The 25,569-nt window shown below is 36.8% G+C and overlaps 1 protein-coding gene across 4 annotated transcripts in view; it reads right to left on the bottom strand.

Annotated features, from left to right (window-relative positions):
- The window catches only part of pex14 (peroxisomal biogenesis factor 14), a 55,592-nt gene that overhangs the window by 11,212 nt on the left and 18,811 nt on the right, over positions 1 to 25,569 (bottom strand). For all 4 annotated transcript variants that reach the window (XM_041273515.1, XM_041273516.1, XM_041273514.1 and 1 more), the window contains exons 3-6: positions 19,593 to 19,677; positions 9,527 to 9,655; positions 5,946 to 6,031; positions 2,753 to 2,855 (exon numbers count right to left, since the gene is read on the bottom strand). In XM_041273515.1, coding sequence (XP_041129449.1) covers positions 2,753 to 2,855; positions 5,946 to 6,031; positions 9,527 to 9,655; positions 19,593 to 19,677 — 403 coding nt within the window. The remainder of the gene's footprint in view (positions 1 to 2,752; positions 2,856 to 5,945; positions 6,032 to 9,526; positions 9,656 to 19,592; positions 19,678 to 25,569) is intronic.

Raw genomic sequence — 25,569 nt, forward strand, 5'->3', positions numbered from 1 at the left:
TCCTACCAAACAGCCAGAAGGTCCCACAGTGATGCTCAGTTATAAAGCAAAATGTGAATTCTTTGTTGCTATTTGCCATATCCTTTCTATAGCTTTGGCCTTGGAAACGAGATGTTAAATGTTAGTGGTTAAACAATACAGAATTGAATTGACTTGTTTTGTGCTCGATAGGGTTATGACGGGGGTACAGATGATTTCAATTTAGAAATCAGAATATATGATGTCCGGTATTGCATCCTCTTATCAGCTCCAGGACGTAAACATGTGCGTCAAATGAAACAGCACTTGCAGTATCAAGCCGTGCCCGCGTTGAGTCAAGGTTTGCCGTCTATTCTAGCTTTTTTTTTGTTGTTGTTTTTTTTCAATCTGATCTCTTTGTATACATGCCTGTCAGGAGGGGATGACAAAGTGAATGTCCAAACAGTCGGTTTTTAATTAATAATAATCACTGTACTGTGTTATTTTATAAAAACTTTGTTTGGGACTGATAAACCTGTCGTTTTACCCCCATACTGCTGCTGGTATAACGGCTTGTTTTCAGTCCCAAACAGAAAGGTTTCACAAAATAACAACAGCAGAGTAACCCACAAGTGCATGGGGAAGTGCCCCGGTTGTAGTACAGTGATGCTCTGTTGTGTTGTGCTGTGCTCTGCAGTGCTAGTCATGATGGGGGGTCTGTGCTGGCTCCATGGCTGCAGCTCCTCACTCGCTAGTCCTCTGCTACACAAATAAAGAAACACACAGCGCCCCGGCTGCGTCCCCTTTGTACTGAGATCTGCAGCTCATACTACTCCTCTGTCACAGTGCCCTAAGGCAGTGATAGTAATGTGATACGTGTGTTTGAAGTCGGCAAACAGAGATCGAAATCATCAGGCAACTATTATCCAATTGCGTTCCATGCAAAAATCCCTGTCTGTGAAGACACTGAGAAGAGTTGGAGATACCGCAGGAACCAATCAGCTATCTAAAGTATATACATAGTATTTTATTTTACAATTTTTTTTGTATTCTTTTTATTATTGTGTGCATAGTTGTGTACATACTTATATACATACATATATTTCTGTTATGTATATAAATCGTTTATTTTACTGTGTATTTTGCTAACTATATATATTTTTGTATGAACAAAAATATAATGAAAAAATAACTTGTTTGTTTTGCTTCATTTAATATGACTATCTAGTATACAGGATCCTAAAGGGTTAATAATAATAATAATAATAATAATAATAATAATAATAATAATGCTATAAATGTGTTGACTTTTTCCAAATATTATTTTATAATATTTCAATATTTCAATTACAATAATTTCAAAATCTGGTACCTGGAGTGCACATTCCTTTTTGCATCTGGAGTTGAAGAGATTAAAATGTCTTTACTTTTACATTGGATTTTTGCATAGCAAGCAGTACCACCTGATGGTTGAATGTGGTAATTGCTGTTTCTTTTTATGGGATGGATCATAATGTTTCATACAGGATAACAGTTCTAGCCTTTATGTTCAAACCTGTGTGGGTGATGCGATAACCTGGAAAGCAGTCAGAACTTACAGCACATGTCCAATAACACTGAGGTGTAAATTAACACTTACTTTCCAGTCAGATTCCCACACCTGCCCTCACCCACAAGAACAAAAGGTTTTTAGCACAACACTATGGGGACCAGTGATAATGTTGAAACTGCAAACAACATTTTGTTAGCAGAAACAGGACAATACTGCACCATTGTAGCTGAGCGGTGTCAGGGGGTGGGGAAGAGAGACACAAAGCCTATGTGTGTCATAAACTCACATTTTCATACACGGGAAACGGGTTGCTATTTGGTTTTACATGCGATTGTGGTTTTAGCAGAGACAAAAAGAAAAAAAAAAGCCTTATCTTAAAATCTGACAGATTACAATAAACAAAAATAGAAATTTGTTTAAAAACAAAAACAAAAAAAAACACTACCACCGTCAAAAAAACAACATTTTACAAGGAAGTTCTGTGGCATACCAGAGTCAATGGCAGTAAACATTTGTGCTCATTTGTTAATCAGATCGACATGAGCACACCTATATTGTATCTTTCTCATGATTAGAAAAAAAATTAAATACCACCCCACCCCCTGAATTTTTGTATTAGACTTTACTAAACTTAAAGCAAAGTGTAGCTTCAGGGGTAAACTCTGAGGCTGGATTTCATCTTTTTATTATCTCTCTGAGAAGTACACGAACCAATGCAATCACCTAATCCACTTATTGATTTGTAACAGAAATGTAAGAGCATCCATTTGAGAAATCACAGGGTAACAGGATGGTCCTTACACAACATCCCTCTTCATATAAAAAGTTGTTTTAACGGGTTACAAGGATGCTTAATTGTTGCTGGAAAAAAGCTGCTGTTTATACTTGACAGGCAGGCAGAAATGTCTTACCTGTCCGGACTTAGAAATGTACCCGTCACGGCTCAGTTAATCACCGGCTAGAGACGCATACTTCATGGCAGAAATTAAAATGAACTTCTAGCCATAAAAAAAAAAAAATTTGTCATTTCTCTCCCCTCATCCCTCATTAATATTCTGAGGTTAAGAGCTTTTCAGTAAAACGCAATTAATTGAGGCCGAGCCAGACAGTAAACAAGCAATTTCATATTAAACCGAAACGACGGGAGCGTCATTTGTAAAATGCAAGCAGATTTCCACGACAGATAAATGAATGAAGGAAAATATGTTGAGGTGGAAAAGTGAAGAAGATATTAATCTTCACCTGTCTGTGTCAGGGTGCCACTCATCTCCGAAATGTTGCTCTCGATCCTCTGCAGATGCTTCTTATCCTCTTTGCTGCCCATAATGAGGGGAAGGATGTATTTCTGCAATTAAAAAACACCAGACACTATTAGGGTTCCACCCCAGAAAGGCATGTTTCACAGAAGACAATCTCGCGTGAACGAGCTTAAAGCTCCAACAATAACAGCATTACCCCATTTCTGCTTACTGTTTTCATTTCCATTCCCCATTATCACTCTTTTTCCTGTACTTAATCCTTTATGTTAGTAGCTGTTTTTCCTTTTAAACAAAATATATTTTCAGCGTTTAATTTGTCAAGGGTAGGTACTATTCTGGTAAGTGACAATCGATCAAATTCAATTACACCCCAGTCATTCGTATTACTTCTTACTGCATCCATTATTGCAATAATACCTGAGGATTCAGACTCTAATGCACAATAACATATGCTTATTATAAAATGAATAACTCCCTCTCTTTAGCTGAACCAGCTACCTTTATAAGACACTACTATAATATCCCAATAAATATGTGTTGCTACTTCTGTGTAATAGGATCAACCAGCTAGGAGAGTCTATTCCTGCAAACTGTCAGGATGTGCAACTGTGATTGATTCGCAGCTACTGACACTTTGATTGTTACCTGCCAACTAAAAAAAAACACCCATTGAGGAAAAATATAAATAAAAATAAAAAATACATGAAGCAACCTAACATTTTTCCTCTAAGTTTGTTGATAATTAAGACTTATCAAGTACTTCCAAGGTCATGGTTAAATTTTTTTTAAGAAGTTTATAAATTTCCACTGGCTTATGTTTAAAAGATTCCTCCCAAGCCCTTTCCTTTGTCTTGGGCACCTTGTTAGTATTTAAGTAGCATTACATTCTCATACTAAACATACCAGATAATTACAGGACGTACAGTGTGCGTTTCAGTAACCAAACTGAAAACAGCAGATTTTTAATTAAATGGGCAGACAATTTAACTAAAGAACGACTTCATTAAACTGCCTGTTTCTCAGCCAGCTCTGCTTTGTTTTTGACTGAAGGGCCTTCCGTTCAGATTCAAGTCTGCCCCTCTTGTTTAGCTCCACCCAGGCCTAAGAGGACAGTCTAGCCACATTGTGAGCAAGCAGGCAAGGCTGGACTGGAACCACATGTGTCTACGAGACCTCAACTCAAACTTATTAAAGTAAGCGTGTTCACTAATGTGAGCGCTAACCACCGGTCAGGGAGTTAGTGAAAGGGTCGGTACAGGGTGATCACATGACACCATCCCTTAGGATTTCTTACTATGAGGCCACAGTGTTGGACATGGGGTCGCCAGTGGGGGTGAAAAAAAGCATTGCATTATAGATGCCGTGGAAAAATCCAGCCCAGAGGCCCTCGCATGTAGATTTGTGGCTGCAACTTTGTCACTACAAACAACTGCATTGAAGTTGATGGCAGTCACATGGAAACTGCTTAAAGAAACAGCCTGCATGTAATGATATCAGCTGTTTTCTCAGGATGCATGTTACACACTGTACTGTACAGATGCATAGGCAGCAGGCAAATACTTCTCTATAAAAAGAGGGAAATTAGGTTTAGAATTACAGTACTGTTAAAGGTCTTAGAAAATAACTCCTTGACCAGCTAAAGTAATACCACTGAACACATGTACATTCTATATAAACAGCTCTATGAAAACATCACTGGAAAGCTTTAAGAGATTTAAATCTTGTATTGCTTTTTTGTTTGTTTGTAAGTTTTTCTTCTTAGAAGGAAGATTGTGTGAATACTAGTTATTAACATGATCTTTTCCCCCCTCAACAGGAAGTAAAAAACAAAACAAACAAGCAAAAAAAAACCCACAGCTTGAGTTTAGAGTTACATCTGGCATATTTGCTCCTGCTTTTCAATAGGTTTCAGCTTCACCCCCGTGTCTTTAATGCTGCTAATGAGGAGTATATACCGAGACCAGGTTTTTGCAGTAATTATGCAGCGCGAGGGCTGTTGACGCCAGTAGAAGTAATAAACACTTTAAAGTTGAAAAGATGAAATGAGTGTCAACACAATGTAATTAATAGGCTCGCCACTGTGAACCTTGTTTACAAGCATTTCTATAGTATAAATAAAGTGTGTATAGCTTGGGCATATGGAAAGACAAGTACAAGCGCTTGTATTGTGACAGTATAAGCGACCCTGCAGAGGGAATTCTGTGTTAACACTGATGACACAGCACCAAAGCAACAGAGTTCTCTCCAGGAAACAACCTTTATATAGGCCTCTGAACAGTTCTGTACCGTTAATATAAAAACGTTAATGTTTTAGGTACATTCTGCTAACTGGTAACATGATTTGAAATGTTTTTTTATTTAATGTGAATACGTGGGGTATCGCCTTGTGTAAGAGACATTGCCTTGTGCTGTTTGTGCGAGAGGACCAAGAAGCGAAACCGAGGCTGGAACACTGGAATTCGGTGTGGTGTTCTATGCATGGGGTGGCATCTGTACACAGGATATGATGTAGTGGAATTCTGGCAAATACTTCACTGCGATTGGTTGGTTTCTGATACGCGATATATTGGTGTGTTAAGCATAATAAAAACAACTATCAATATGTGCGGCATCAGATACTGCTGCTACTTATGACACAGATCCAGAACCTTTGCCTTAGTGCAAATAAGCAACTTGTATGATATTACGAAAATGATGCAGCCCAGTAGTCATCTGTTGCCATCCCGTAATCTAGGACAGCGAATACTGCTTTACCTGTAAGAGAAAGAGAATGGCTCCACATGTTACTTGCCAGTCCAGTGGTAGAAAGAGATTCTAACACAGGTTCTGCAGGCATGAAAACAGGGTTTTGAACACGGGGCTACGGCAAAGAGAGTCATGCTTATAACTGGAGACCCGGAAATCAAAAAAATAAATAAAAAGCTTGCAAATGAGCTCCCCAAAAGAAAACCTGAGGCTAGTTCACAAAGCAAATTAAACTATTAATTATTGGACTTCTGGGTTCTTGCTCTCTCATTCTAATGCTCAGTGCTGCATAATGAAACCACATGTAAAATACATATAAAACCTAACAGTAAAAAATACCGCTCACTGACAACATCTTAGAAACCAGGTCCTCTTCCCAAAATACTGTAGTAATTAAAGCAGCTTGTCCAGCAAGAATCGTGATGACATACCCGGTAAAGCTGCTGGAAGCCAAAGGCCACTCCAGCCATTATAATCACCAGAGCGCCATAATCTCGCCATCTGGAGCCAGGAGGACCTACAAAACAGAATAGAAGGATTGTAATTTTTTTTTTTAAAAAGTCAGTCAAGTGTTTCACTTCAATTGGTGGCATAGAGATGTGATTAACTGTGCGCTTAACTAAATCATTCTAAAAAGATGCAATTGTTATAGGTTAGGATGGAAATGTAAGTGTTTATGTATTTATTCACGCTAATGCACATCATTATTCTATTCATAATCTTGTTACAGGCTGTTCTTGTTTAAATACCATGCCAAAGTATCAGTTAAAAGATCAAATAACAGCAAGAGGAAATCCACAGAAATGACCTAAAATTAGTTATTCAAATACTACATGATGCACAAAACCAAAATGTGTAGCACATAAGACTTTACCTTTAAATGATGTACCCTTATAAAAAGCATGTTCTGTTGACAGTCCATTTAGTCATACAGGGACACAACATCACCATGAGACAAATAAGCATTCCCATGTTGCTACTTGCAGCGTTAGGAGGTTATACTAAGTGGAGCTGTGCATCTGGCATTTTCCTATTAAAAATGTTCATTTTATAAAACAGTATGGAGTATAAACCAAACATAACTTTTCCAAAACAGGAAAGAAATCTGACAAATTTGTCATTGTTGGCAAGATCCTGTAATATTATAAAAAAATTTAAAAAAAGGGACTACTTCCCTGGCGGCAGAGAAAATCAGATAAAAACGGTTACATATTTACATGAAAGAACAGATGCATTACAGCACACATGTTTTGCATACAGGTAGCGTGCATGAGGTGAGAACTGTCCGGCTTGTTACTGGTAATACATTACAGTCTAGAAGCACACGTTTAAGTCAGTCAAACCGAGGCTCTTTTGCTCGGTTGTTTGGGCTACACTGTTAGGTATCGGACATTAAATGGGGCTTGATCTTGTTCAGATTGTTTTGATGAAATCAACAGCCCATGTGTGCCGTCTAAGTCACCTGCCAATGTTCTTAACACATGGCATTTCTGATACTTTGATTGACAGACAAAAGGACACAAGGTCAAAGATGAACCATGATGAACGACTACCCTTCGCTTCTGCTTTATCCAATCCCTAACCGAAATCAGCAGCAGAAATCTTTGTAAAGTTTAATGCAATATAACAAAGAATATGCACCTGTTTTTAACCTGTCTGTACTTTGAACCCAACTATGTGCACGTAGAAGTTACATTTCCCATGGTCAGTTACCTGGTAAGCATTTTATTTTTGGCAGTCAAATCTAAGCGCAGAGCAGCTAGTTTTGCTAAAAGCAGATGTTCAGAAAACAGTCTCTGAGCTTCTCAAAGCTTATAAGGATACTTTAACAGAATTCATAACAGATTCTGAGTGACTACGATGGGAACAGCTGAATATCTTATGCACTTACTCCAAGTTCAAGTAATTCATTTGGAATTCAGCTCTGTTAATTGTGAGTTATTTAATGAAAAAATGCAGGCCTTTTACATGCGATCAACATCATTTGTTACAAAGAAACAAGGAATGAATACAGGTAATTAAATCCACATGAAATCAACAGAACTGAATTCAAAATGAAATACTTCAGAACTCAGGATGAAGTGAATATGATATTCAGGTGTTATTCAGATGGAATTAAGGAGGAATCTGCCATTATTTTAAAAGGTGTTACCCTTCTAAATAACATTCGTGTTCTAGCCAGTCGTTTGAAGAAATAAGCACCATGCTGATAATTAAATTATACATTTTTAAAATCCAGAAAATCAAGAAAATGAACGGGATCGGAGGCAGTGTCCAGGCAAATAAGCTCATCCATAAATTAAATCTAGTTCTGTGAACGTATCTCATTACAACAGCCACTGTCCGCCAGTACTCCCCCCCCCAAAGTGTGTCAGGAGATATTAGTTTTCCAACTCAAGAGAGTGTTTCAATTTGGCCCCTGGGTGTAGCAACTGCGATCACACCAGACTCGCTCTGTGCCTCCACACAGGCACATGTGGTGGCTGCACTTCAAAACATTTTTTTTTTTTCTTTCTAATTAAGATTTGTATCCCTCATAATCCAACAGTCTGGTTTTCAAGGATTTGGCTAATAGCTTGTTTGAACTAGCCGGGTTGACTGATGCTTCTAGCAAATAATCTCGTGTCAAATAAATGATATTTTATGTAATAAAATTATAGCTACACAACTAATTCAAATATCATTTATCAGATTTATTGTCAAAGTCTTGTTTCTTCAGTTTAATCAAAACCATTTTCTTTATTTTTTTGCAGTTAAAGGTTCATTGGAAATGGTCGGCAACGATACAAAAGGTAAAAAAAAAAATAATAAATACAGAAACAGCATTTAAAAAGGCATGTTTCCATCTCAGGGATGTAAAATGCCCTTTTGAGCAAGGCAGAAATTGAATTTAACAATTCTCATGAAACAAGGCTAGACTGCGTGTAGAAATGTAAGTGACTATTCCCCACGACATGATCACAATTCAGGCCAAATGGTTGTCAAACTTTTTATCAATTGTTAACAAGACTCAGTTTAACTAACCTGAAGATACAGCAAAAAGTATATATACACACACGCAACATGAAGTGTGTACATCAGCCCAAGCCCAGGATAAGAAAATACATTTGCAGTTCTCTTGGATTTGATTCTCAAAAAATTGAGTCAGTTAAACTGAAGAGCTGGTGGTCTTTGTTCACATTTTCCAATCTTCTTTTAAATTTATTGGGTTTAAAGAGTGTTCTAGCCGTCCTTCCACTAGAGATCAAAGTATCCATTACTCAAGACAGAGATGAATGCAGGCCGCTATATGATCTACTTGTAACAAGGACATCAGAATTGGTAGCCACTTGAAGATTGACCCCGACATAAAGGGAAAACATTCCAACCTCATTATAAAAGACTCTTATAGCTCTGGGATATAAAACCACTATGCACCCAGGATGGAACCTATCTACATGGCATCCCATCAAAATCACTTTCATTACAAAACATGAAATACTTGAGAGTCAAGGACAGTGTCGCAATAAATGAGTGGAATGTATCTAAAATCATTGTCACACAGGTTAAACACTATGCAGACTCCATTCTGCGTCAGTAAATCAGGTAACAGATAGGGGTTCAAACCCTGTTTGGGGGTTCTGAATGAACTCTTTCAGCGCTACGTAACCCTACGATAACCAATTAAAATAGTCTGAGTATTTTATGGATACAAGCAATTTTATAGCTGATATACCTAAGTCCAGGATCAGTTAATTTTGTTTTTCTTTTTTCTTCTTCTAGACAACCAGGGGGCTTTTGACTATAAATATGAGATATACCAGTTTGGACATAAGGGAATGCTTCTTGAAAAGGAAGTGGAAATTATTATTTTGGAATATTAAAAAAAAAATAATAATTTGGATGGACTCTCCATATTATTTTTTCACACAGATGTGCCATCCATAACTATAAAACAAGGAATACTGGCAAATGCAGGAATACTAAGAGAAGCCTTGTAATCTGAATGGTTTTGATTAGAAGCGGCACTCACTGTACTGCACAGGGGCCAGGTGAGGTGGGTGGAGCAGGTGTTGCTGGCCTGAAGGACTCCGGGAATGGGGCTCCTCTGCGGTAACGCCCGCATGCTGGACAGCCAGCTCAACCTCTTCATCAGTCAAACCTGTTAGGGGAACAATTGACATGGGTTGAATTACGCATCAAGATGCTGCAAATCATTTAAAACATTGCAAGATTCCCATTAAACCGGAAATTTTCGGTTAAACGTTGTGAAAAACTACACCATTTAAAATTGTTACTGTTTAAAACATCTAACCTTCACAGCATTTGTTTTATTAGGTGGCCTTTATCTATATAAACAGATAGTGGTGAAGTCAAGCCCGAACCCTTTCTATAGGCAGCAGTGGTGTAGTTGAGCCAGAACTTCTAGAATAGCCAAGCTAGGTGTCACGACTCGTTCCCTCAACTGTCTGATTCAGTCAGTAGTCCTCTTGATGTAATGAAAAGAGCATTAGGAGCTTCTATTATGAACGACTTCTTTAAGAAGGCGACAGCAACAGTGCATCGACTACGACTGCGGACAGAAGCGAAGCTGTAGAAAGACACTTTGGTGCAGAGAATCGATAAATGCATTACCTACTGTATATGCTACTAGAAGTTCAGAATACACATAAAAATGTGCATTTGTAGAATAATTCTTAAGAATATTGATATTTTAGTGGTGTTCCGGTACCTTAAGAATTTAGGGCTACACTGCTATATAGAGACTAGCCACGGACTGGCCTTCTGAATGCCAAACCCAAACACATGCACTGACAACATGCGCGTCTATGAAACTATTCTTCCACTTCAGAGACTGAATGAACAGCTACTGATCATAAAAATAACAACCTCATATGATTAGCACAATTCACCATCATGCTGATAAACTGCAGAGCAAAATAAATGCAGCCAATTGTTAGTGCAAGTAAATTATTTGAAAAATATGCAAAATAGTTCAATAAAGTTTGCCCAGTGACAATTTCCCACCCACAAGCATATCTGAGGTGAGTGAATCACAGGGTAAGCGACACTGTCGCAGTAACCTATGAAAAACACATTTCAGAAATATAATTACTTTCTGTATCCAATAAATCTTCTGCATCAAGACAGAGCCTCTGTGCAGGACAGAGACAGACAAATAGATAGAAGGCAGGCACCTGCCCCCTATATCCAGTCTGGCTTTTAGGACCAAGCCACTTCCAATAATCAGTAAACCCCTCTTATCGTTAAATTAATCAATCAATGACTGGCTCCACAAACATAAGCATGTTATTTGTGTTAGTCAGACTGGACGGTCTGTTGGAAGAGTCTTGTTTCCACAGAGCGATTGGTACACAATGTACTGTATGTAATATATAGGGTGTACTGAAGCAGTCCTAAAGGTGCAGTCTATATTGATGTTGGTACTGTCTCTACTTCACAGTAATCCATATGCAAACTGAAATCTTAAGATTTTAAATTGTGGAATTTAACACGCTGTAGCAAGTCTTACTCCCCCCCCCCCCCTTTCATTTTTAAATGAGTAAAACCTAAAAGTAAATGAGGCAGAACATTTTTATTGATAAAGTCTTAAACCACACAAGACCTCCAAATTCTGATGTTTTTAGAAATTTGTGATGTGGCTTATTTGTTCCAATGAGAAGCATATTTAAAATGCAAGAAAAAGTGCTGTAAAAAACAATAAAAAACAAAACAGAAACATGAAAAACACGTCTGGTGAGAATATTTCCCACCTCGCAGTAAAATGCATTTACTGAACAAAATCAGATTTGTCTAACAATCATGAGAAAAAACAAAAAAATGCAATAAAAACGTCAAGCTCTTTATTGATTACCCGACTAAATAAGGAACTATTACGCACAAAATCAGTGATCCCTAAAAGGTAACGCTGAATGTCACCTGGGCTCCAAGACAAGTATGTGCAATGCATACCTAAAGTTCCAGAGCTTTATATGCCCCAATTATCACCAAGTGCTACAGTACATGTCACAGAAAAAGTTTCTATTGCTGGGTCAAGCCTGGGCTTTTCAGAGGTCAGTTAAATATGCCTCATTGGATTTATTCCTTTCTTTCCAAATCCCTTCTCTGTAGGTATTGTAAAAATTAGCCCATTAAAACATTTACAGAATTAGAAACCTTTTTCATGTAATGTGAACAGTCCTTTTACATTTACACTTTGGATATGAAGTTGCATTCAAAGCTCCACCCAAAAATAACCACCAAATACTGACTCTGCACAAAAAGTGCTTTCTTTATTTCAAATGAGCTTAAAATACATAATCTACATTAAGTGGGACCATCTTTTACCACGTGTGCATTGGTCGGTCCTTAAACAGACAGCCCAGTCCATGCATGAATGTTGATTAGTACTGCCTAAAGCCTGTCATTGTAATTCTGATCTGCTAATGAAACCAGTCATTGGCTTGCAGACCGAAATCTAAAACCTGATAATGTACTGTAACAGAGCTCTCTCAACAATGAAGGGAATGTGTTTTTTTTTTTTTTTTTATGTATGGTGAATTACAGCACCGTGAATAGAAGGATTAGCATACAAGCCACTGTAAGCCTCCAATGACATCAACAATATTTTCTGCTTATCAAGAGAGATGAAGACATTAAAAAAAAAAAAAAAAAAAAAAACAAAATGAGGTTTATTGATTTTCGTTTCGCATTCATTTCTAGAGTAAAGGCATCCTGAAACTAGCACAAATCACCTTACAACAGGTTATAGGTCAGGCAAGTATCTCCAGACAATAGCTCAAAATCTCAAGACATCTCATAACGTGCTGAAGCCTTTTATATTAAAGTTAAAAGGATCTCACTGTGTATGCTGGGTTTGAAATCACTTAACCAGAGCCACAGTGGTGCTCCACGTATACAGGAAACGTAGCAGTCTGGATCTGTGGGTGCAATAAAAGACGACAATGAAAGCCACTTTGTTTCGAACCCAAAGAGAGTGAAACAGCAAGTACATGCTGTAGAATTGCACTGTTGTTCCAAAATAATGTTTTAAATAGTGTTTCTATCGACGAGAAAGGAAGCCTAATCCACATGTATTACTGCTTCCCAAACCTGTGACATGACCCCCAAAGACCCCTATTTCAGATCGACCTACACCCAAAACGAATTATTCTAAAACATACTGTAAATTACATCTAATGACGACATCGTAAAGAAAGAACAGTAATGGAAAGCTATTCTGTATTATTGTGTGCACCTGATACACGCTGGCCCTGTTTATGAGTTAGTGTATTAGCAGATGCTGAACTGAAGCATTTGCTTTGACCTTGCGCTCCTCATCGGGGCATGAAATTACTGTGGTGGCACCTCGATATTACAGCCATAAATACTGTAAACTGCATATCTGAGCTGCGTTTTCTATTGTCTTTGACCATAAACCTGATCGGTATTTATTTAAAGGAAAACCCATTGCAAGTCAAATAATTTATGGCTCTATTTTCGTGCCTTTTTATTCACAAGCAATTTTTTTTTTCTGTTTAAAGGCGCAAAGCTTCACAAAAATAAAAAAAAAGGTACAGTATTTCTTCAACTTTGCCACTTAAGTTTTATGGGTTAAGAGGAATAAGAAAAAAAATAATAATAATCGCAACGCATTTCGGACAGCCAATTATAAAACTGCTTACTAAAATATTTTGGTGCTAAAAGGTGAAGTTGTTTTATTCTTCTGCACAGCCTGAAATATTAAGTCGTCCTTGACTTAAGATTACTTACATTTTGAATCCTCAATAAAATAAAAAAGTCAAGGATTGTAAATAGATGGAGGTCAATGGTTATTGAATGCTGGAATGTGACTTTAACCCTTTTCTTACACAGCCCTGTTTGAATGCCTGGCAAACACTACAGCTCTGCAAAGTACAGCTCTGGAAGCTTATCTATTCGTGCATTTAATAGATAAGCACTTAATTCCCTTACTGCAGAGGTGAAGAGAAGATCCTCACCTAAATTTAGCAAAAACCTTTAACGTTTTTACTATACGTCTCCACAGATGGTGGTCATCTCAAATCTCACTGATGTAGAGTATAGCCAGGTTAATAATGGATTTAGTCTATGACTTTGGGTAATTAGAAAGCTATGTATCTACCAGGAGAAACGTGCCTATACTTTGATCCAGTCTTTCAGGACAATACTTTCAACTTCATAAAGGCAAGGAACGATATACTGCAATGCACTTTCCTGGTCATCCTAGGCGAGACCACACAGGATGCAGGTTTGAAGGCAGAGTATCCATGTCCCACCATGCTGTTGAGGTGCTGGTCGTGTTTCTTTAGAGTGTTAACATTTTCCGGGCTGTAAGGAAGTCATTATGGTTTCATTGTAACGGTACAGGAAGTTGCAGAATACAGCATTATTGTTTAGGGTATTTTTTACTTGCAATTATTTTTATTCCTGTTGGAAACATTGCTTTGGCAATTCAAATTAGGGCCCTACCTGTGTACTTTTTTAAATAATGAAGTGAAGACTACAGCAAGAGATAATGAAGGTCATTCTTATTGAGTTTTTATATGCAACTGAGAAAAACGAAATCATTTCATTTCAGCACTGTAACGCAACCGTTAAGAACCGGCCATGGAATGGAAGAGAACGGATACCATGCACGTTGTGTGCAAGTAAACCGTGCATCTAAAAAGAAAATTGCAACATGCAATCAAAGCACTCCCAATTTTCCCCTTCATCTGCGATCCAGTATAAATGTGCAGCTGAAGAATCCAATTTAAAATTCAGTTCAGCGAGTAGATGGCATTGTTTCATTTTATGTGAGCTTTGACATTTCTGGCTGTTAATATGGAATGAAATCATGAAATATTTACATAAATATTACATTAAACTGTATTAAGAATTAAGACAGACGTATACTTACTTGTGGGGAGATGCTGGTGGAGCAAGGGTGACACTAAGAGGATGCACAATGGCAGATATAGAAATGACAGAGGGCGTCTGGGGCCCTTTCAATTTTCCACCACTTGGGTTTATTATAAGCAGGCACTTACTTCTCCAGGAAAAGACCACCAAATACAGATAGCAGGTAAATAAGCAAAACAACAAACACAGGCACAAAACAGCAGCATGGGTTTATGGGAGTCATTCACTGAGTTATGTGTACGAGGAGGCTTCTCTTGTAAAACCTGGCTCTGTTTGACTCTTTTACTCCTACACAATAGATAACTGTGCACAGAATCCACAGGGGACAAGTCACGACTGGACTTGAGAGAAAAAGACCGCTGCTAGTTTAGCCTCTGCAGCATCTAAAAAGCATTTCAGTGAACCCTTGTGAAGATGCAAAGAAAAAAAAAAATAACGATGACTAAAATGAAACTTGTATAATGCACACCCCTTGTATACTGATCCCTGTATACTATGCAGAGCGTGCATAATGCAGACCTGTATATAACACTAGAATTCTCACCATTTCTAAAAGGGTGTGTGTTAAATTCTAAAAATTAACTTACTTTTCCAGGCTTTTTTATTGATTTATTTATTTTTTCAGTTGCAGATTTTGATGCAACCCCCCCCTCCCCTTCCCGGCATATGGAAAAACAGCAGTGCAATGGTTCAATGTTATCTAGACCCTGGGACACAAGAAAGCATATATAGTGTTAATTATTCTTACCAAACAGAGCCTTTCGACGGAAGAAAGGCTGACACTAGACCGTATGATCATTACACTTGTGATCTTATGACTTTGACACATAATTCTCTCACTTTTCAACCTTGATAACACTTCACGTCATACGCTATGAAAAACAGATTTTTTTGTATTTTTAAAATCCAAAGTTTAAGGATCCCCAGCACTCCATTCATACACAGTGTTTTTAATTATGGGTAGAGTTCATACTGTGCTCTCTGTTTTAGGAAAATAAACCATTCCTTCCATTATGTTGCATTTATATACAAATAACCATAAATGTGCAAGTGGAGGTGGAGGGGTGGTGGCATTTTCTCAGATTTAGATTTAAGGAAAAATATAATAAATTAAACCAAAATGTGAGTTAACTTGTTCTTTTCCAAACTGGATTTGATTAAGAGTAATTATCATTGTTATAAATCATTACCAAGCCATGTTGTAATATTTCATGTTATATTACTATAATATTTCATTACTGTAACCTGGACCTAACCCTAACCCTAATTAATGAGCATTAGGGGGGAAACAGAGAAAATTGAAAGGTTAATATCACAATAATGACTTGATAATTCCTGCTACAGCAGTCTGTGCCCGCATTAATATAATGCATGCCAATCAAATACAATTGAGACGAGTTTCAGTGTGACAGATTAAAAAAATGACATACAGTATATTGCAGAGAAACAAAGGCATTGAAAAAAGGAACATTTTAGGTCAAGTTTAATAAACTAGAATGGCTTTGGTTATAGTCAGCAGTTTCCACCTAAATATATAATTTTTTGCTATGAGATCCAGGGATGTGATGGTTATATTTTCAAGGTGAAATTTGGGCGGAATGCCCTTTTTGCTGACACAAGGGTATTTTCTCAAACATGCTAATTTATAGGGAGATGATTTTAACTAAATTATACTTGTCAAGGCTTTGTGATGTCATTCTGTCTCAAGCAGTGCCCAGCTGAAACCAAGGGGCAGCAAATTCAAACTTCAATGCCGAAGCACTACAAGGTTTAATCTAACACGTCTTAACACATTTAGATGAGACACAGAAATATAGGAGGTAAGTCTCTCAGTGTCAAGGAGAGAACTGCAAGGAGCACGTAGGTCATTACACTGTCCTCCTTCCAAATCTTCAACCTTGGAGGCTTGTATAAAGTGCAGCTTTATACAGTATATTCAAAAAGTGTTAGAACAAGGAGAGGAATCTGGCCCTGTTTGAGCTTTAAAGCTAATTTCCTTGTCATAGCTGCAGGCCACGCTTAGTGGCAAGTTATATCAATACCCTCATAGTTACAACAAGGCTTTGTAATTAAAAGGCTGGTGACCTGGAAAATGTGACCTCATTCCGAGAACTCTGTCCACATGAAAAAATAAAAACCATTAAATTACTGTAGTTATAATATTACTCTTTCATCCCTACATACATATAGACTTATTGATAAATGTAGCCATTTGGGAGGCTTTATCGTAATGCTGACATTTTTACGCACATGGCTATATAGTGTAAAGGCTTGCTTCCGTTCATATCACATATTTAATGTAACAGTGGCATTTACAACTACCAATGAATGTATATAAAAAAAAAAACTGAAATGACATGACTGGGAGACACTGGCGTTTTTAAATATAAAACACCTATATGAACTGAAGTGAGAATGATGTAAACACATTGTTCAATCCTAAAACTGTCACAATTACTGTAGACTTACATGCCTCCAATTGGCATTCGTATTAAGTGGAAATCTTTCTGTTAAAACAGCAGAATGCCTTGTTATTTTAAGGATTAAAAAGATTGTTATACACATTAAGAATCGCCTGCATACAATTTCACAAGAAGGCATACAATGTAAATGATTAAATGCATATTAAAAATAGTTTTAAAAATAAATGTTTCGCTATTTATAAATCAGCTCCTTTCCTATAAAAAAAAAATATATATATATATACATTATATAGGGAAGGGTCTTTATAACAACCTACTGTCAATGTGGCTTAATAGTGCATTACCCAAATTAACCTAGCATTTGTTCTGCCTAACCATTTTCACAGCCATGTGTTTTCACCTGTTGGTATTGATGAGCCACAAACATCCCTAAACGCATGTGTCCTTCACTGTTGTGTGGTGGATGCGTTCTGATGCATTCATCTAAAAAAAATGGCACAAGTCTCTCAGTCAACTGTTCTATTTATTTAAAACCTCACATTAAAAAAGAAGGGGGGGTACGTGGATTTATACAGGTTAGAATGCACTGCTGTAGGAACGTGATCTGTGTGTGTTTCTGAAACCAGCAACGGAAGCACAGCGTGCTCTATTTAAAAACAGTTGTTTTTATTCTGTTTTCGTCCCTATCTATTCCAGAAAGGGGTCCTGAATAATGAAGAAACTCAAACTGTGAATAATGGGGAACACAGATCTTGGAAATTTCAAAAAGACATCAGAGTTGCGATACCCAGCCGATGCAGAGAACAGCAGCCGGCAACAATGGATTTTGTATCCGGTTACCTCTGGTAATCATACAGCTTTTAGGCTCACTTTTCACTGCCTCATTGCTTCAATGATAGAGATGAAATCCCAAAGCTTTTACGATTAATTAGTCCCCGTAGTCCACAATTTTTCAGTAAAGAATAGAAAAAATATATATATTTCACATAACTGCTACTTTGTTGAGGAAGAATGTTGGTTCAAAGTCACAAACAAAGCACAACTTCCAAAAAAATAACCATTATGCTGTCTTAAACTGCATTTACAAATTCACTCATTTAACTTTCAACAAGTAAAGAAATAAAATGCCTCAAAATCTACTAAGACAACAGAATAAGCATATGATACAGTGTTATTGGTTAGGAATATGGAATTATGTAAGCAAAGATCGACAGTTCTTTACATGGTTTCTATTAGTCACAGAAACCAAAACTGTTGCTGTAACAATTATAAAGGAGATGTCTTCAGGACGCTGGCATATCTGATGAATGCACAAAGCTGGCCTGATGTTTAACTAGTGATGCAGAGAACCATGAAGGAGTGGAAATAACATCTTGGGTTTCCATTGTCTTACCGCTCACACACACACACACACAATTACTTGAACACAACACACAAAGTCAAACATGCTGTACCTTTTTTTTTCCCCAGGTGTTTCAAATCATGCAACTATATCGGTTGCCCTCACAACAGTGACTAATTTACCCATCCGGAATGAAAGATTAGGTGATGCATAATAATAATACAAAATCAAAAATAGCTTTTAAATGCTAGGAGCAACTAAAATGGACAATTCCATTGAAAGTGGTCCACGAAGCGTCAATATGAATTTTCCTGCTCGTTTGTCTGTTAAGCAGTAAAGCACATATCCGAGTGAGCATGACCCCACCTGACCCTAAGACCCAGAATGACCCTGCCCTGACCTGCAGCATTTACAGCAGCTGACCGAATGCAGCCAGATGGACACCTGACACTAAATCAGACCTCTGTCAATATCAGAACATGTATTCGAAAGGGGAAATGCACTGCTTGTGTTGTAACATGTGTTATTAGTTAAAAACAAACAATGTAATAAAATTTACTTCTCCTTCAACTACTTTTGCTTTTACAATAACGGTAAAAAAAAAAAAAAAAAATGTATTTATCACCTTCCCTGAAGTGCATATCATTTAACCATAAGGTACAATTAAGACTTCTGTTTTTCTTCATTTCATTTTTCGGTGCTTATTTGTAGCTTTTTGTATGAAATTATTGTTTTCGGTTACATTCCAAAATGCTTGGCCGGTTTCTGTCAAAATCTGTATTGTAGTAACTGGACAGATCCTCTGTATCTCAACTGTAATACAGCTTTAAATCCTGCGAACAAGCCTCCATTCCTAATTGTAATTAATTTTAAATGTGCTGCCACTCAGCAGTTGGGGCGGGTTTAAAGCATTCAGAATGAATCAATGCTAGATGTGTCAGGAAGGAAGGGCATTGCCAAACTGCACTGGTAAAGTTCTTTTTTGTAATAGTAGTATTTTATTTTTTTGACTGGGAAAATGGGGGTCAACGTGAATGGAGTAACCATTTCCACTGTTTTCCCAGTGTTCACTGGCTACACACGACTTCAACTGTTTTGTAGCAGGGGTGTTGTTTTTATGGCTTTTTTATTGTTTATCATTTTTCAGTGTGTAAATTTTGCTGGTTTTTACTAAAAAGTGAAATTAGCCAGCAAACTCATGTTTTACAGCATATGTATACAAACTTCCTTAAGAGTCCAGTTCTACCTAGGGATGAGATAATCCCTCGCTTCAATCTTACAACATCCTTAACTTGAAAGAGATTGGAAAAGCAGAGAAATTCCTGCTCACCCACTGCAGTTGTTGTCATATCAAAGCAACTCTGACGACAGGTCTACTTCTCATAAGGAATTCCAAAGAGGGCCCCACATACCTTTCTTGCGGAGGAAGGCTTTTCTTGTGTCCAGGGGACTCTGACGGACCTTGGGGTTTTGCAGAAACTTCACTGCTGTGGCAATCTGTTACAAAAAAAAAAAAAAATCTTAAGAAAAAGACAAAAACATTCTCTTTTAAAAGCTCTAGGGGTTTTGTTGTTGTTGTTGTTTTGTTTCTACAACACTGCCAGTGTTCTTTCTCATTAGCAAAACTAACTGAACATAAGAGAGGTTCTGAAGTGTAGGGGTCCACTGGGAGAGTGTTTCCTTTGAACAGCCAGACCATTCAGCAAAACCTCATTACTGAGATCAAACAACCAGCTTTATAGGAATGATTATGCTTTGTTAAAATGAACATTGAACACCATCATTTAGCGGGAAATGCTTCAATTAAAACATTTATCAAAACAACTAAAATCAAGAATGTGTCTAAAATTTAAAATCAAAACAGATCAATAATGAAATACTTACATTTTGAAGAATGTGTTTGAATTTGAGGCACGTGTTTGAGGACAGTAGGTGTGTAATCTATACACAGTTTAAAACGAAACGTTTCTCATAACAATAACATTCACATTACAATTCATTGTGAATTCATATTTATATAAAAACGATACCTGTAAAAAGTCAACACAATAGTTTAATATAACAAGCTAAAAAATTTGAGAATGAAAAACTAAGAATAAAAGGTTATTTTCTTTTAAAAAAATACATAAAGAATACGGTTTACAGTTGCAACAAATAAGCAGTTAAATGAAAATAACTATCAAATGGAACTAAAAGAATAAATTCAAGGGTTTTGATCAGAGTTTAGCCGATAAGATGTCCTTGTGTTTAAACGTGTAGAGTGGCTCCATATGCAATCGCGGCCTCCTCTACTGCATCTAATATCTAAACACGTTGCTTAAAACTTCAGTAATTTCTTGGGTTAAAGATATGCTCTGATCAAATCATAAATGTAACGAGTTTAAAACTTAATGCACTAGAAAATAAAACAGCACTAAAACACCTGTAGTTGTAAATGCATTATGCTTGGATTTTTTTTCATGCTGTGTTACAAGATAAATCTTAATTTCAACTTAATGTAGTTTTCAAAAGAATTAAAAATATATGTATCTTTAATGTCATTGAAGACATTAATTTTAAGTGTGTAGTACGACGTAAGGCTTTTAAAAAGGCAATGAACATGAAATAATATCTATTTGACACCCATAAAGTGGAAAAAAAAAACAGAGTGAAAGGTGCCGTTGCAATGATTAGTTATCACACCTGTGGTCCCTTTGATTCAATTGTAAAAGTAATCTCTCTAATAGGTTAAAAGGTTTTGATCACTGTTCTTTTCTTAAAGTGGCTAAAGATATAAAGTGATTGAGCGCCCTTGTCTTCAGTAATTCGTTTTAGAAAATGCATTGCATATACTAAAGAACAGCTTGCAAGCAGGAATCCTATTTTCACATCAGCTGAAGTGCAAAACTACTGTGTGGAAAAGTTTGGCATACTAATTCTGTTTATTGAATGCTATAACAAAGGTGAAGATTTGTCTTTTTTTTTGGCATGGTTTGTTTATCTAAAAATTATGATATCTGATAAAAAAATCACGGGAGGCTGAAAAAACTAAGAATCAAAAACACTGACAATGGATAATGCCAAAATAAATCTAAAAGTGCATGCTGGACATGACAAATCTATACATTTGTTAAGTTAAAAGAATTAAAGCATACCATGTAAGTTAAAAGAACTACAGCATGACATGTCCGTTAACATGGGGGTGTTAGAATTCATGGATATTTATTAGAAGCAGCCCAGGGCATAATGAAAACCACTTGCCCAAAACTTTCGTCTACCCGTTTTGACAAGTAGATCAAAGCATGCATGGAATCATGTGTTAGGATCTACGCCAGAACTGTAATCACATGGTCAATTTAATTTTTCTATTTTCTAAATTGGGGCACGTCACACTTTTTCATCAAGGAGTACTGCACGTCATTTCCCGTAAATATTATGTTTAGTGCAGAATAAATATTGAATTGCTGCTTGATTTATGAAACTGTGTCTGTGTAAAAATAGTGATGGCATTTGGTGCATTTACTGCAAAAAAAAAGACACTTAACTTACTGCTTTCTTTAAACACGCCTTGCAGATTTCACAATACAAACACCTATGACTAAAAGAGATTTCATTGCACGCAATAAGCACAGTAAAATCCCATCTATAGGGAAATTCTACGGTAAGCAAAACCGTGACATTTTCCGTAATGTGTGTTTTGTTTTTGTTCCCCCTTACTTGGTTGTCTTTACAGGGAGTGGTTTATACAGTGTGACAAACACACAAACAGAATATAGTGGAATCTGTGTGTAATGAAGATGCTGTGAAGTGTGGCCCAATACTGCGCTGGTGAAACTATCCAACCACGAAACGAACAGCAGCCAGTAATGTTTAAATCTGTGGTGCACAACTCAGGTCATGGAGGGCCGGTGTCCCTCCTGGTTTTTGTTCCAGTCATACCCTAAATGAGTTAATTGGACCAATTAAGCTTCTAATAAGGTCCAATAAAGTACTTTAGGGTCAAGTTGGAATAAAAACCTGCAGAGACACCGGCTCTCCAGGACCGAGTTGTGAATCCCTGGTTTAAATAATCAAAATAACCAAGATAATATCATGACCCCTCTCTAGTTTTTCTCACATTGCAAGACTGTTTTATTTTGATGCATGACAATAGAGCATTAAAATACCATTTTGAACATTGAACAACTGAACATTTTATAAATGTACCTCAATCAAAAATGTGTAGCTTGCATGAAGGCAGGAAACAAAGCAAACTTTTAAATACTACAGAAACTTAAGAACACCACTTCTATAATATTACAGTGGGTTAGGAGGGGGACAGGGCATGATGCATCTTTCCCTGCAAGAACAAACAACTTTAATTTGTGTATATTTTTCTTGTTACGAAACAGTTACAGTATCTGTGCAAGTGCAACACAACAACAGCCGCAGAAAGGCATGCGTCAGGTGCGTCAATAAAAAACCATCAACAAAAGCAACTGTAAAATCGGTTTGAAAATGACTAATTTTAGACGATCTTCTCGCAAAGATTCTTAGTTTTTCCTTTGCTTTTACGGGAAACAACTCTTCCTAGAACTGCGCTCTTTCAGTACTTAATAAAAAGAAATCAATAAAACATGCTACGAAAATGACTACTAGGCTACAGAACATGCATGTTTGTGGAAATGCTTCACGTAAGTAACTTGTTTCAAAGCAGCAATTGCACATCTCAATGACATGTAATCTACGGAAAACGTTATTTCACTGCAAATGACGTAGCTCTTCTGGACAAATTCTATCCAGACACCCCAATCAATTACAACCTAATTTCACAGACTTTAGTCTTGTCTAGTTATTGACTTATAGATCACCACTGTTGTAGTAGAACGATACTACATACGGCATGCTTTTAAAAAAGAAGGTCAGCTTCATATTGGATCTTGCATTACAGTGCATTTGATTTGGCAGCTTTAATATCTATTTTAAATTAAAAGGGAGCTTTAAGCTTTGGATGCAGCAAGGAATAATACCAGTAAAATATTTTTTTTTCATTTTATAATATGTTTTAAGTCTGAAGCTACTAATGCACAAAAGTGCTCTGTGTACTAACCAGCCATCTTTAGAAATCAGATTAGCACTAAAGGGTCAGATGTACCTGCAAAAGTGCTTAAAATTCAATAAGAAAGTGATGCAAAAAAAACCATGTGGTTTTAAGGGCAGACTGAACTTTATTAAGTGTTTTTTTAAGTTTAAAAACTGACACATGCACTTTTCTTGACTTTTTCACCTTAAATTTTACAGCTAAAAAATGGTGGTGGTGGTGGTGGGGGGATCATTAAACATATTGAACAAATTCGACTTGCCACAAGGCAGACACACAACTCCCACCTTCATACAGTAAGTTCTGCTGACATTTTATTCACTTAAATTGATGAAACACAGTTCAAACTGGTCCATTAAACTGCGGCTCTGCATGGATATCAAGAGAGATGTATGCTTCTAGTGACTAATACACAAACCACTCAGACACTCAGAAATGCGGTTCTCAAAATGACTGATGAAACTTTTTTAAAAAGGCCAATTTTTTTGTTTTTCCCGTCAAATAACGAAAGCTAACAGAATTGTTAGTATTTCCGTTGAATTTGGTACTTACCAGAAACTGCTTTTTTTCAATACTTTTCATTCAAAACTCATGTGAAAATAAATGATACATAAAAGGCTACCTGGGGTGTAACTTACACAAGCACTGGTACTAATGGTGCAGAGCTGTATATGCCAGCTTGATAGCGTAACGTAGTGTAAGAGAGATACAATGTCTTTGATTAAGTGATAGGTGTCTAAAATAAGTTTGAATGTAGTATACAGATCAATACATTATATTAGAATATTTTAGGTGTCAAAATTTGCAGTTTTAAGATGATCCCTGACAGAGGAAACTGAGTTTTAGAATGTTGGCCCATTTGATGATCCCCCTTTGTTGGGTGATTGCTGCCCACTGACAGTGTAGACATGTCACTGGTCTCATCAGTGATTGAAATGGAAACGCCTGCCAGTGTGTGGGAGGCAGGTGCCCATGCACTGGCCAGGCCCCAGTACTAACCATGCCTTGCTTCTCAAAATGACAATCAATGAGAATGTATAGGAGGGCAAGGAGAGCACACTTTAGACTCAAGAGCCAGCACAGACAGAGGTTGAGGAGATCCGAGTGGGCCATCTCTCCCACCATCTGCAACTACCAGTTGTGTGCTTAATACTGGAATAGCAATAACTATAAACATCAAAAGAAGAATGGTAAAATAAAAGAGGGAGGGAGAGGGAGGAGAGTTCATTAAATAAATAACTGTGACAGTATAAATGACATATTACATAAAAACATTGCAAACCTGTAAAAGTTCATAATGAAGCATTACCTAAAAAATTATTAAACTGCACCAAACACAGACCCTGTGCTATTGCTGCTCGTTCTTTTACAGGCTTTGAATTACTAGGTTGTCACTTGCCGAAAAAACCAAGGTTAAGCAGCCAGCTTGTATTATAGGCCGTGGCATATTAAAATAAGGTAGTAAATTAAAAGCAAGCGCAGTCTTTATACTTCTTTACTGCTCAGATTTTTCAAAGCCAAAACAGTTTCCAAAAACAGCAATGCTATTCAGGTAAAGAACAAAAAAAGACTTTAAATAGGTTTGGATTTATTTTTGCAAGCCTTTGACAAAAATGACAGGGCAGCAAGACAACAGTACAACCCAGAGCAAAGGGTTTACAGGCAGGAATGATAAGATGCTCTTAGTCAAATGCAACACTAAAGAAAGCTAAGGAGGGAAATCATTAGTCTAGGATTCAGCTACAGTGCGAATCAATTCATTTAAAACTGCCCTGTACATTTATGGAAAAGCATCAGTGATATAATAAAAGGGTTATAGACATGAAAAAAATTGTGTTAAACCAGTTTCAAATTCCTGCCAAACAATGGTTCAGGAAAAAAATGAAGCTCTATTTTAATTAGCAGGGCTTCATGAGTGATCGGATAACCAGAGCAGTTGCCGGGATGCTGTCAACATGATGGGCTGCTGATATCAGAGCCCTGAAGATGGAATGGGGGTTTGATGTAATTATGTATTTCCTTTTTCTCTCTTAACAAGCTGATGCACTGAATTGCCTTTGTAATCTTTTAAGAGTACATATTTAAACAGTTTTGTAATTACAACACTTGTTTTGTAGCCATTTTGTTTATATGTTAATATTATATATATATATATATATATATATATATATATATATATATATATATATATATATATATATATAGATATAGATATAGTATCTATCTTACAGATGCAAGGTCTACTATTCATGTTTGCCCTGTGTATGTTGTTCCCTGTTTGTGAATTTCTACTGTTTTTGGTCAAACTCTTTCTCCAAGAAAGCCTTGCG

Source organism: Polyodon spathula, chromosome 16 (genome assembly GCF_017654505.1).
Source record: "Polyodon spathula isolate WHYD16114869_AA chromosome 16, ASM1765450v1, whole genome shotgun sequence".
NCBI lineage: Eukaryota > Metazoa > Chordata > Actinopteri > Acipenseriformes > Polyodontidae > Polyodon > Polyodon spathula.